Here is a 15,033-nt window from a genome sequence, read left to right as displayed (position 1 = left end):
CCGAAATCCACGGTTTGTGGAAACCGGAGGAGTTGCTGGTAATTGCAAATTCGAAGATTTTTGGATTTCATAATTTAATTAATTAGTTGTATAATTAAACAAATTAAATTAAGCAAGTTGTATGCATGCACATCTCGACAGTCAGTGTTGGACACGTACGTACTAAATAACATGTTTTGGTTGTGACGTGGCACTCAATCACAGGCATGAATGTGAGCCTTTTTGCACTGCAGTCACAGACGAGGCAGCCCTTTTTGTACTAAATAAATAGTAAATTGGACCAGGCATGAGAGACTGTTTTGAAAGCATAAATACGAATTGTGGGCCCTACACTCATGTCAGGTGATCAAATTTTTGAAAGAGAAATGACGCGCATTCTGTTTAATGAAAAAAAATTAAGATTTCATCGTAAAATTAATCAAAAATATAAAAAGCGGTATAACATTTTTATAAGCACTTGCAACGTTTGGTTTTTCGCCAATGTATAATCATATTTACTTTTTGTTCATGCTCATATATTAAATAAGAGTGTATTAGGATAAAAAAAAAAAAGTATATGATTCTCATATTTCTTTTGGGTGCCGAGCATTATGTGTAGTAAAAAAATTTAGTATGTTACGGTGTATCTTATACAACGAAAATTTCTATCGTTAGATTTTAATCATTAGATTATTGACCTAGAATCTATCTAATGTCAATTACCGCAGGATTAACTATCATGCAATAAATAGTGATTGTATCTCAAGCTAATGAAAAAAGAATTTCAATAGAGCAAAGGGTTTTTTCTCCAGTCTCACATTCTCTCACAAATACAGATAAACGTCATTTTCTTATCTTGATTAATCCGGCCCTACTTATAACAATATGACAACTTCCTATTAGACGACTCTACAAGCCCGATTACATAATGCACTTCAAATCAATCACATAATCGTCATATAAAGAAATTAAAACGCCTGATAATATGTATAATTAATTAAATTGTGGAAACATTCCTAATGCAAATAAGTCTATGTCCTCTGTAAGTGTAAGACTATCCTAAGAGAATAAAAAAATAAAAATAAAAAGCTTTGTCGTGATTAATAATGAATTGAGAAGGGTATGCGGTGGCGCCACCGCTGCCGCTAACCGAGTCACGTGACGTGACTGAACGTGTCTTAGATTATCATATTCATATGATGCACCGCAAGACTGCAAATAATCAAATTTAATTCAGACTTCGTCGGCAACAAAACAAGCCTTGAATTTGCTATCTCAATAACATTCCTTCCATTCTTTAACCGGGAATGTTCGTACCAGAGTTAGAATTCTCTTTTCTTCGAATTTTTGTTATTTCTTTTTTCTCTTCTCATGATTTTTTTTTTTAAACAATTTAAAACAAAATATTAACATGACTTAATTATAACTATTTAAATAAAAGAAAAAAAGGATAAATTAAAACCGGAAGAGAATTCAACTCCGCTCGTATGTGCATGTACAAACTCACAACCAGACTTCACGTGCCCATGACCATTTGTATAAGGTGATGTTATCAAACTTTTCCACTAGGACCTTTTCGTTCTATTTTTTGTACTTTTCTTTTTAATTTCTAATGTTGTGATAATCAAACAGTTTAGTTTCCCGTTCACCATTTATAGTTTAATTTTAACTAAATTAGAAATCATGACTGTTTGAATTATTTTAATAAAATTTCAGTATTTAACAGAATAATGTGGTTGGCCTCTTTATTGGGATAGCCATTTTCACTGATGGCGCGTTTACTAATCCGTAATCAAATTGAGAGGAATTGGATTGAGGGGGAATTTGATTAAGGAGGAATTGAAATGAGGTGGAATCAGAATCTGATTCCTGTTGAAGTTGTTTACTAAAACTGTTAGGAATCGGAATAGGAATGATGTTGAGTCCATATAAGTTGTTTACTAATTCATTTCAATCGGAATGAAAACTAGGTTGATTACTATATTGCCCTTACATAAATAAATTATTTTCATACTAATTAATTATATTAAATTCTTAATTAAATTTATATAATAAAATTCATCTATATAAGCATGTATAAATAGGTTCTATTTATTTATTAAAAGATGGCAAGAATGATGTTGAGTCCATATAAGTTGTTTACTAATTCATTTCAATCGGAATGAAAACTAGGTTGATTACTATATTGCCCTTACATAAATAAATTATTTTCATACTAATTAATTATATTAAATTCTTAATTAAATTTATATAATAAAATTCATCTATATAAGCATGTATAAATAGGTTCTATTTATTTATTAAAAGATGGTAAGAATGATGTTGAGTCCATATAAGTTGTTTACTAATTCACTTCAATCGGAATGAAAACTATGTTGATGACTAAATTGCCCTTACATAAATAAATTATTTTCATACTAATTAATTAAATTAAATTCTTAATTAAATTTATATAATACAATTATCTATATAAAAATATATAAATAGATTTTATTTATTTATTAAAAATGACATAATGAGTGTCAAATGAAGGGCAATGTTGGGATAATAAGAAACAAGTAAGGGCATAATTGGAATAAAAGATGCATTCCCGATTCCCTTGCCCTCAGGGAATTCAAATACCTCACAAAACTAGGGAATCCGGTTCCTCCAATTTCAAGAATTGGATTCTTTTTTTGGTGTGGGCTCCACCACTTTTTTTATTCCTTAATATTTAGTAAACACCGGAATACTCCGTAATCGGAATTCAATTCCCTTTCTTTATTCCGATTACCCTTACGTAAACATGCCATGAGTTGATTTTCAAGAGTAATATAAGAAATAGACAGTTTGGATCATTGTGGAACTTTACAGGATAAAAAGAGTCGAAAAACATTCAAAAGAATAAGGTTACCATCATTCTTATTTTTCAAAAAAAAAAATATTAAGAGGTGAGGGTTTGAAAATATTATTAGAAGAGGAGAAAGTTTTGAACCCGAAATACATATGAGGATACGCACAACACTAGAATATTGAACCACATGCAAGATTACTAGCATTCTTCGTAAGATGCTAATGCAACCCACCAGTTATATTTTCCCACCTCACCTTATATTCCCACGCACCACTAAAAATTGAAAAGTGAAAATGCTCCTTACTCATCCACCTTTATTCCTGAAATAATCTTGATGTACTTCTTTAATTTGAAACAAATAAAATAAATCAAAAAACCGAAGGAAAACTCAAAGAACCTAGCATTTGTATCCACCAAGGCACCAACCCGTCGCGACGACGACAAACACCCACATCTCTCCTAAGTTCCGCATCGGACCATGAACTACCGGCAAGGATGAATTCAAATCCTCTCCAGTCTCCCTATACATGTCTTCTCGTCTTCTCTCTTGCATTCATACTGGTTTTTATCAAGAAAAGTCCCACATAGATGAGGCCTCGTCTTTTTCTGTTCTTCAAAGACTCTTATCGTTGAAATCCAGAAGATTGGCACAAAAAGTTCCAGTCCGAAATAGTGAGTTATTGAGTATTCCATCTGTTTGCCAACAAAAATGGTTTTATTACATTATAATCTTTAGACGATAAGATTTATCACTTTTTAATCTTTAGAATATCTTGTTTTGTTTAAGGTCATTATGCATTAAGTTAAATATATTAATAAAATTTAAAGTGAGTGTAGAAATAAGATAATAAATTGAACAAAACACCACTTATCCGCATTAAGTTGAGGGAATAGTTTAAACTTGCGACGCATTTCGAAAAAAAAAAAAAAACTCTAATCATGATGACAATTCACCTCAATACAATCTGATATATTAGTAAATACAAAAATGCTACTTTTTGTCACATTTTTAGTAACACATTTGTACCACATTTTCAATAAAGATAGAACCCATATATACTTCTCAACCCTACCTTTATTAAAGATGTACAAACTTCTCGTTTCAAAGGCCTTCAAGAGCGTAACCTTTGAATTCATAATTTCTCACCTAAAAAATATGATAAACGTAGTATTGCTTTATTAAATACGTAGACGTGCTATAAGCCTATAACAAATGAAATCGAGTAGAAGCAAAGAAATCAGCAAGACGCAAACGTTGTAAGTACCAAAGCATGAACTCAAATTTCAGACATCGTCCATCTTATTTGATATTTGATATTTCCGGGTAAAATTTGGTCTTTCATTTCTACACCAAGGAAAATAAATTACATGATTCATAGTTTCATACAACGAAAAGGTATGAAACTTTTACCATGGCATTACAAGACCACTTTTCTGGGGTTGGAGGAACACTTCTCCTACACTACGAAACAATGGATGCTCCTCCAAGTTTGTACGGCGACCCGACGTCGCAACCAGGGCCAAAACTCAGTCTCCTTAACTGTAGTCTAAAAATTGTTTATCTTTTCTGTACTCAAAGTAATGAAGCTATGTACGCGAAAGCCACGAGCTACGTGATCCGACCTTTCCTCTCACCTGAGCACGGGTTTCTGCCGTGTTTTGGTAAAACGTATGTCCCCGTTAAGCACAGAGCTAATAAACCCCTCTACTTCTTCTGTAGTCATTTCACCGTCAAATGCTGCGAATGTCCCCCTCCGAGGTTTGTAGGCAACCAAGACCTTCTCTAATGATTGAAATCCTGCTTCGTCGAAAGCATTTAAGAAGGTCGCCTGCTTGGCGGCTTCCAAGAGAGTGTAGGAAACAGAATCCTTGCCCTGAGCTGAACTCTGTCGCCTTGATAGCGATTTCCGAGAGACCTGAAAACGAAAATATAGAGAACTTATAACGTTACTCTTTCAACTTCCATAAGAAGATCATTGTCATGTAAGAAACCGGATGTTCTTTATAGTAGTGAGTCTATAAAAGCGAAAGTATACTCACCGCAGTCAAAATTGATTCCAGCGTATTTCTTGCTTTGGAAGATCTGAATGCGCCAATGATGCAAACTGGAGTTTTCTCACCACAAATGGCATCAAAATTAGAATGTGTCAATAGAGGTATTTGATTCTCCCCCGAATCAGTCGGTGATTTCTTGGCCTGACTTGAAGCTGCCTTCTTGCTCTTTTTTTCAAAACCTTCGAGTAAAGCACTGAGCTCCTTAATTGTAGACTTCATATCTTTGGTGGTAATGCCTGCTTTTAAGACATGCTTCTCCCCGTTCAGAAGCCAACCAACTATAGCTGGAAGTGCACCAACTCCCAGCTTCTTCACTGTTGGATCAGAAGCATCGTGGACCTGCATGATCATTTTGAAATGATTTTTTTTTATACAAAAACTCAAGATTTTTATCAATGAAAAACTGTAAGATGAATGAAAACAACTACAGCTTCTTTTCCCTGAAGGAAAAGTATATGATTCACTTCATCGTAGAAGTACCATGGTCATCATTACACCCTACCCATTTCATATGCATATACGTACATACATATAAAAATATATAGTCAATACACACACACATATTATATGGCCACATTCTTCATATATCGAAAAGATTCAGAAAAGGAAAATTGAGTAGATTAATCCGACAAAAATCACCACATACCTCTGCATCATAGAAACTGAAGTGATTGTGATGCAATCCACTGAGGACACGCCAGATAACAGGTGTATCTTTCTTGGTGGAAAGAAGCACCACACTAGGTAATTTATTGGTTGTAAAAGTGGAAGACTCGAAGCGGTTCAAGTCAACCCGTTTCGAAAACCTTGGCAGATTGTCTTGGCAAAATGACTTCAAAGGTTTCGCAGCCCAATCACCATCATACTCAACCAAAGAACCCTTTTCACTCACTTTGTACACAAATACTCTGGGCATTCTGCTGGGGTATATGCCAAGGTCCTTGCAGAGAGATGGTTCCATCTCACAGTTTATGCTTCCAACCTGACAAAATAGAACGAAAGAATGAGCATACCTGGAGATCAAAGGCAGTCATATTGTAAGGAATGAGTAAGAATCTGAACATACCTTTAAGGCTCCCTGCAGGGAACTCGCAACTTCCTCTATGATATTTTCAACATGTTGCTTCCCCTTCAATGAAGGAGTGTAAGAGAACAGGAGCCAAGTCATCCCTCGGTGAACTATTTCTTTCTTATACACTTGTGGACTGATGGTCGTAATGCTCACCGGAGAAGTCCTAGACCCAGGCCGAGAACCAGGTCGAGACCCAGTTGAACCACTGAAACCATCAAACTGACCCCCACCTCCAGGTTTACCCCCAAAAAAGTTTGAGAAAATGTCTTCCATACCAAAACCAAATGAACTTGGACCACTGGGACCTCCAAAGGAAAAAGAGAATGACTTGGAACCTCCCTGCCCACCCATGCTCTGCCAGTCACCAGGTCCGTAGGTAAAGTGGTTCTGTCCTGGTCCACCATTTGTGAAGTAAGTATATTCACCATGTTCTCCAGGAGAACCAGCTCCAAATCCAGGATTTCCCTTTTCATCTCCATACATATCATAATTTTTCCTCTTCTCTTCATCAGATAAAATCTCATATGCTAATCAAAGAAGAAGAAACAAAACGATATTAAGTACAAACTTATGAGGATGTGGCTACTACAACAGGATAGGTAAATAGGAATTGAGGTAGCTTCAACCAAAAAGGAAAGACGAAAGGAATCAATACTGAAGAGAACTTGGAGAAGTCATACCATTGTTTATCTCAGCAAACTTTGCTTGAGCCCCCTTGCTTTTATTCTTGTCTGGGTGATATTGAAGAGAGAGCCTTGAGGGCATTATTCAAGTTAGCATGAATATGGTAAAAAGCATGTCACACTAGCATTTACGTTGCGAATGCACAAGCACACACACAAACACATAAAGAGACAGAACTGGAGAGAACGGGCCCTTACGTAATGTGAATCAATAAAACTGACGCATACACAGAAACATCTATTCCTTATTAAAGAAAATTAAGCAACCCTAACTTACGGAGATAAACTCTCTATTTTTTTAATAGCATGAGGAGAAACATATGCTAGACAGTATCAAATTAGACAAAAGGAACAAACACTGACTGCTTACAATGACAAGTCTAAAATGCTGTAATAACACACGCATTCGCTGTCATTAAGCTGAAGTCCTTTAACAGCTCAACATCACCACTAAGTCGCCCTCACGGCAAAGAACAGTTAATCACTTATTAAAACAAGGCCACATATGAAAACTCAACAGCAGTGCCAAAAATAGGCCTGAAGAATTATAGTTTGTCACTTAAGCTAGCCCCAACTCGTCCCAACCCAATAACAGACCTTCCCAGAGACCACCATCCTAAATGATATATAAACGATAAGTAGAGTCACAGTAAGGGCCTATTACGGATTGGATTTGGTAAGGATAAAGGCCCTTCCTGAAAATCAGTACAAACTTCTAAATTAAATGTGTCTGACAGAAAAAAATTAGAAGTTCTTCGGGGTCATAGAAGCAGTTTTGGGAAGCACCTAGCAGATGCTTCTTCACGAAGGAGCAATTGGACTTTTAAGCCTAAGAACTTGGATTTTCAATGGAAATGTCAATGTGCATCTAAGAAAAGCACTTCCTCGGGAAGCAATCCCAAACGAACCCTGAGCAGTGAGCTTTAATACTTTCGATACCACCCAATACTACCCCAAAAAACAATATCTCATTCTCCGTGGTTTAGCACAACTATTAAGCACATTATACATAAAGGGTTACTGGAACGTACTTGTGGAACGCTTTCTGAATTTCACGCTGACTTGCATTCCGCTCCACTCCAAGGACCTGACAACAATTTCAAAACAATTTCAGAAAAAATGGGTAAATAAGTACAAATCCCAACATTCATCAGCTAAAATTAAAAAACCAATTTCAAATTATGCTCCTTTTGCACCATTTCATCACAATTTCGTCAAATTTCCTTTCCTTCCAACAGCAAAATCCAGCGAGGTTTTTTCGAAAGCCATTCGATAAAAAACCTCCACACTCAAATCCGCTATCTTTACCTTCAATTCATCCACATTGTACTGGAAAAATATGAAAAATTAAAAATTAGAAGAAAATCGGGAGAAAATCAAGAACCGTACCTTGTAAGGGTCTATAGTTTTCGCTTCCATGGTTAAGAGGAAGAAGAGCAGCGCCGACACGAAGATGCAGACTGCGAACCGGTTCTCCATATCGGATCACGAAAATTCACAATGAGATTTTTCGGCTGCGAGCTTCGCGGTTTGTCGGATTTTTACGGCTGAGAGCGACGGAGAGAGGGGGAGGAGATTGAAATCGAGGGCTTATAAAGGTGCTTCGCGGGATTCCAAACAAATCCAGAATCTTCGGGGGTAGGTACACGTGGCGGCATGACGTGTTCCCACGCAAACCGACCAATGGTATTTTAGGGTGCGTTTGGTACGTGGGACGGGACGGGACGGGACGGAACGGGACGAGGCGTTCCGTCCCACGTTTGGTGCGCCAAAAATGGGTGGAACGGGCTGTTCCACGGGACAAATTTTGAGTGTTTTTGCGTTCCACCTCCCCCCTGGAACGGGTTTGTTCCACGTTTGTGGAACGCAATGTTTTACCATTTTAAGACAAATATACCCCATGTATTTTTCAAAAATTACACCTTCGTTCCGTCCCGTCCCGTCCTGTTCCGTCCCGTCCCGTCCCGTTCCGTTCCGTTCCGTCTGCGTACCAAACGCACCCTTAGAGTTCTTGATTGTGTCAAGGAAACGCACCGCCAGCACGCTCTGCGTTTGGGTGAGTCAGCGGAGACGAATGCCATTGGCGCCACAAAATTTAGCGGTTAACCAAGGGGTAGGTTAACAAGTAGCAACACAATAAATCAATGGGGCTTTTAGATCCATGTTCACAAACACACTGTTCTAAAATCCTCCGCCTAACGCCGCCTAGGCGCTAGGCCCTAGCCCGCCGCCCCGATTAATGCCTAGGCCCCAGCCCACCGCCTAGACCACCTAGGCACCCGCCTAGCCCGCCTAGGCACCCGCCTAGCCCGCCTAGCCCACCTAGGTTGCAACTCACTTAGATAGAAAATACATAACTTTCATTTTGCATTTTGTTTTTTTCCAATAAATTGTAAGAGACTTGTTGCATACTTGAATGAACAAACATTATATCCTTATTTCACATGTTTTCATTATGTTCCAATACTTTATGATATATATGCATTCTATTTTGTAGTTTATGATGAAATTATATATATTTCAAGTAGAAGCAGACACTTATTTACCTGAAATATGATAGATTTACTTAAATCCGCCTAGGCGCCCCGCCTAGCCGCCTAGGCGCTAGGCCCCAGCCCGCCGCCCGACTAGCGCCTAGCGACTTTTAGAACCTTGCACAAACATAATATGATTTTTAGGAGTGAGTCAAATTATTTAAAGAAAACTAATGAAAATGGTTTGAAAACTTTAAGTTTTAATGATAAGGACAAAATAAAAGGTAAAGTGAATAGTACCATGATTGACTTTTTAGTGTAAAAATGTGGTTTTTCGTTAAAGTGAACAGTACCGGGTGCTTTTCGTTAAAGTTTCCAATTATTTAATCATATTTTTTTTTTTTTAAATTACACATAAGGTATACTTTTGATACTTAATATATATCTCTATTATTTCTATTAATTAATAAAACACTCATTGTCAACTAAAACTCTATGAAATTACCAGTTTAACCCTTTAATTAAAACAGAATATGAATAAAAAATATGGGGTAGAAATGTACTTTCATACAACCAAATTTTGCTTTTTTTTTAAAAGTCTCACATATATGTAATCCTAACATATCTCTAATTAAAAGAAATTATAAAAAATAAAAATAAAATTCCCACTCCTACATTCTCTATCACTCTCTTCCTCTCTCCTTCTATTTCAAAAACAAAAATAAAAAATTTTCTCACACACTTTGTGTGTGCCCATATACTAGTATATTCTATTAAGAGAATAGGGCTTGTCAACTTTTTGTCCCATTTTCTTCCAATTTTCCCTCACTTTTGAATACACAATATTGACATGAGGAGGGCAAAATAGTAATTTTGTATCTTTTGAACTTTTTCCCTTTTTTTCCTATTTTGCCCTCACTTTTGATACACAATATTTACATAAAAATGGCCAAATAGTAATTTTTTTATCGAAATATTTACATAAGATAAAAAATATGTACTTATTAAGAGAAATTATCCTACCATCATTTTTTCATACACGTAAGTGAAATCATGATGTTTTTTTAATAGTTTGAATGAACTGAAGCGATTGCGCTTGAGGAAAACATAGGAGGAGGTGGGTAGTTGTTCATACACACAGAGTGTGTGCTCATTTGCTAGTTATATATTAAGATAATACTTTTTAAACATTTCAATGAGAGACAAAAGTTATTACATGTGGAATATGACATTATTGGCTTTTTTTATGTGGAGTTTAACTTACGAAAATACCTTTTTACAGTGTTAAAATCTTTTCACACTTCTATCTCAATTCATCTATTGCTCCCTTATTTCTCTCTCTTCAAAAAAATTGACCTGATTTTCCTTCATCGCCATCTCAACCTCAATTCTTCCATCCTCACCGTCTTCTCTCCAAATTAACTCAAGTCCCTCTCCAAATCGGTTTCAGAATCTCCAAAGACTTTCTCCTACTCTTCACGTCCTCCCAATTTGATTGTTATGGTAAGCTTTGCGATTTTGAAGCTCACTACAGATTTTGATATGAAATTTTTTAATTTTTAGTTGATTTTCTTTGAATCATCGAGCTTTTTGTTGACGATTCGTTGTTGTTTGTTCAGTTACAAAGAGAAAGTTGAACGAACAAGCTTTGATGAAAATTGATATAGAAATTACTATCACCCCCTCAAGCATGAGCGCGAGATCAACATTTGCATAGCAATATAAGATTCCAATTTGCATGAGCACAAGATCACCATCATCTCCAAGGCCACTGGTTTTGTATTCAAGTGTAATCCTATATTGCTATGCCAATTAGAATATGAAATATTAAAAAAATTGAAATGTTTTTGTCCCTTAATGGATGCAAAGTATCCATGCTTATGAATATTGCAAACTCATTTAAGTACATTTCTATGTCACCTGCTTTGACCTGGTAAAACAAACCAAACAATATTATTATTTTTTTACAACTTAATGGGAAAATGACTGATTTTTGTATTTTCCTCCTGTTCATTATTGTTGTTCATAGTACTTGAAAAATTAAGATAGCATTTATTGTTCTTTTTGAAAGGTTTTTATGATGGAACGAGATTTCTACTTTGGATTTAACGATCTCACTTTGTTCACTATTTACCTAAATTAGAACAGTTGTGTTATTGAGTTAACTTTTACTAGGGTCAAATTATTTGAAACTGATTTTGCAAAAATGGTCGAGAATAGGTTGAACTGATTCTGCAAAAAATGATCGAAGACAGGTTGAACTGATTCTGCAAAAATGGTCAATGATGAGTTTAACTGATTTTGCAAAAATAGTCGATGACTGGTTGAACTAATTATGCATAAATGATCGAGGACGGGTTAAACTGATTCTGCAAAAATTGTCAATGACGGGTTGAACTGATTCTGTAAAAATGGTCAATGACGGATTGAACTGATTCTGTAAAAATGATCGAGAATGGGTTGAACTGATTCTACAAAAATAGTCGAAAACGGGTTGAACTGATTCTACATAAATGGTCGAAAACGGGCTGAACTGATTATGCAAAAATGGTCGAGGATGGGTTGAACAGATTTTGCATAAATGATCAAGGATGGGTTGAACTGATTCTGAAAAATGGTCGAAGACGGTTTGAACTGATTATACATAAATGGTCAAGGACCGGTTGAACTGGTTCTGCAAAAATGGTCGAAGACGGTTTGAACTGATTCTGCAAAAATTATTGATGACCGATTGAACTGGTTCTGCAAAAATAGTCGAGGACATGTTGAACTGATTCTACAAAAAGGTTCGAAGACGGGTTGAATTGTTCTGCAAAAATGGTCGATGATGGTTTTAGCTTATGACACATATTAATTATGTTGGAGTTGTGAAGAATAAGTTTATTAATAACTCTAAAGTCTTAGGGATATGACTGATATTTTAAAATATTGTTTTCATGTTTTTGAGTTGGACTTTAGTTGTTTTTATGGTTTTTGTCTCTTCTTGACATGTTTAAAAATGAGTGGAGTTTCTTGAAATATAGTGAAATTTTGTGTCTCTATATATGTCACAGCTCGACCCGAGATTTTCATATCGGGAGTGTGAAATGACGCGAATATCCTTGACGTCACTAAGGTGTGTGTGACATGTTTTAGATATTTCACATTTTCCTAAACTATTAGAAATATTATTTAAGTTGGAAAAATATTGAAAGGTTGATTTTGTTTGTTTGGTTAGGGATGTAAATGGATGGTGTAGATTTAGTTTGGGACATCCAAACCCTCCATCTCTCTCCCCTTCCCGTGGTCTCTCTCTCTCCTCTACCCCGACCCTCTCTCTCTCTCTCTCTACACACCCTCACGTACGGACACCCCCAAAAATCCCCAAAACTCGACGGATCGAGGCAACCAAGGTATGCATCTTCATCCTTGAGTCATTTTAAGTCGATTAGTACTAGTTTTAGGAAGTGAAACCCTCGGAATCACGTGAAACCCGAACCTCCATTTTTGGTCACTGTTATTGCGAACGTAAAATGTTGTGTTTCAGGGAAATTCAAGCTCACAGTGAGCTTAAGGAGGTTCTCACGAGCTTCGGGGTACTTTGTTGGTAAGATTTGGACGTCGGAGGACTGAGAACGAAGCTTTCAAAGTTTGGCCGAATTATCGAACTACCTCAGGTAAAATTTAGTGAAATGTAGACTTTGAAACTTGTGTAATGTGATTCCTCATGCTTAGAGCTTCATTTTGGTACCAATTTTGGGAAAAATGGTTGAAAAATGAGTGAGAAACCATAGTTGGAAACTTTACCCAGAAACCGGCGATGTCACCGGCGACCGGCGAGTCACCAGAGAAGATAGCGGCATATTCCGTTAAAGTTAACAGAATATGCTAACGCCGTTAGTTTTTGACGGAATATTTCGAGGAATATTCTTGACGCCGTCTACGATTTCCGTTAGGGCACCTGCGCGTGGGCCGCGCGTAGGGCAGTGCCCTAGCCGGCGCGTGTAAGGTCCAAAAATTGTTCTAAAAATTTTGCGACGTCCGTGACGTCGAGTAGGTCGATGTGGTATATTCATATACCCAAATTGAGCATCGTATGAGAAATTATTTCGAAATATTGGTGATGTGTTTAAAATTAACGTTTTTATAGTTGTTTCGCATATAGGTGAGACATATCCCGAGGACGAGCGTATCCAGGGACGCCACGGGGGTTACGACCCGTCGACTTATCAGTGAGTTGGCAGTTTTGATTTCGTATTACCTATATACAGTTATTTTTCCCAGAAAATACTTTTTTATGAAAGTTATGAATTTATTTGCCATGCATGAAATTATTGAGCTGTGTAGTTTGATTATTGATGCATATATATGTGAATTGACGTGGTGGACGCTCAGGTGAGTTTATTTATTATTCAGCTGAGTTATTTATATGAATTGCATTGAAAGCTCATAACCTGCACCTAGGTGATAGTGCTTATATTGTTATTCACCACACCGCACGCTCGTCTTGGATCCAAGTAGGTGGATGTCGTACAAACCATGTGAGGGTTCCGACATGCTAGTCGTACAGATCACTAGATGTGATTCCGACTAGTGGGTGACCTTAGTTATGCGCGCTGATGATTGATGAGAGAAGCACTAAAGCGTATTCATACACCTGTCATCGTACAGACTACTATATGTAGTTCCGAGTGACGTGCAGAGTTGAACCGTACAGGTCACCGAGATGACTCCGGTTGGATTGGATGCTGAGCTTTAGTATCAGCCGTACAGGACCATTGTAGGGTCTCTGGTTGATTTATTACTTCACCGGACTATTATTGATGCATTCTGATTATATTTTAGGCATGGCATATCATTACTGAGATGTTATGATGATGGATATGTGCTGAGTTATGATGTTGTGTAGATCTATATGTTTATATACTATTTTCTGGGAAAGTATACAGGTTTTTACGGTGAGGGGTTAGAATTGTTTTTAATTAACTGTTTTGGAAAACTATTTGGTTTTACTGACCCATTCATTTTGTTTTGCGCCCCTCCAGGTTCTAGTTTAGCGGTTGGTGGCTCTCGAGGTCTTATTCCGGCTTTCTGACAGACTCTCGACATGTAGGACTCACCTGAGGATGATGTACTTTTATTTTAATCCTACTTAACTGCATTTAAACCTATGCTCTGAACTTATGTGGTTACTTTATAACTCGTCTGGTTATTCTAGTAGGTTGTTCTGCTAGAGTTTGGTTTGAATTCCTGCTTATTATGTTGTTGTTTCGCTTCCGTGTCGTACTTATGGTTACGTCATGCTCACGTGACAGCCAGCACACCTGGATCCTCTGGATCGGGGTGTGTCAGTTTGGTATCAGAGCCTAGGTTGCAGTCCTGTATAATTGTTAATGCGTTAACGATCTTTTGATGTTTTCTGTCAGAATCATACCGCCTCGTAGAGAGCGTAGGGAGTCCCGCCGTACTCCTGAACCTAATTTTCCGGATATTACTCAGTTGGGGGAAGCAATGGCTCAGGCTTTCCAAAATGTGATTCGTCCTCCTGCCCCACCTCAGAGGACACCTCTGGAGACCATGTAAAATTTGAAGTTAGATCGTTTTATGGATGATGAAGGTCACGAGGGGGCAGAGAAATGGCTAGATCATATTGAAAAGACATTTCAGGTAATGCAAAGTCAGGGGAACTTTCCGGCTGATAGGTGGGTGTAGACCACTACCTGGTTTTTGGGTCGAGAGCCGGCTAGTTGGTGGAGGAATCAGACTCAGTTTATGACCCCAGCTATGGCATCTGATTGGGCTGTATTTAAAGATAATTTCAAGAAAAGATTTGTCCCTCCAGAGTATATTGATCGCAAGAAACAGGAATTTACTCGGTTGAAACAGAAGAATATGTCAGCTCATGAGTACTACAGAAAGTTTACTGATTTGTCTCACTATGACCCTGATACAGCTGGT

The 15,033-nt window shown here is 37.1% G+C and overlaps 1 protein-coding gene across 1 annotated transcript; it reads right to left on the bottom strand.

Moving 5' to 3' along the window:
• Nucleotides 1–4,084: 4,084 nt before the first annotated feature.
• LOC126594531 (dnaJ protein ERDJ3A-like) lies at nucleotides 4,085–8,228 on the bottom strand. The gene is made up of 7 exons (XM_050260889.1): nucleotides 8,012–8,228; nucleotides 7,654–7,709; nucleotides 6,620–6,693; nucleotides 5,934–6,466; nucleotides 5,514–5,849; nucleotides 4,853–5,206; nucleotides 4,085–4,728 (listed from the first exon to the last, which is right to left on the bottom strand). Exons 1-7 carry the CDS (start codon nucleotides 8,099–8,101, stop codon nucleotides 4,444–4,446), a joined length of 1,728 nt encoding a protein of 575 aa, XP_050116846.1. The 5' UTR covers nucleotides 8,102–8,228; the 3' UTR covers nucleotides 4,085–4,443.
• Nucleotides 8,229–15,033: the final 6,805 nt, after the last annotated feature.

This window comes from Malus sylvestris, chromosome 12, assembly GCF_916048215.2.
Source record: "Malus sylvestris chromosome 12, drMalSylv7.2, whole genome shotgun sequence".
Lineage (NCBI taxonomy): Eukaryota > Viridiplantae > Streptophyta > Magnoliopsida > Rosales > Rosaceae > Malus > Malus sylvestris.
Note: the sequence above shows the minus strand (reverse complement) of the source record. Positions and strands in the feature narration are given on the sequence as shown.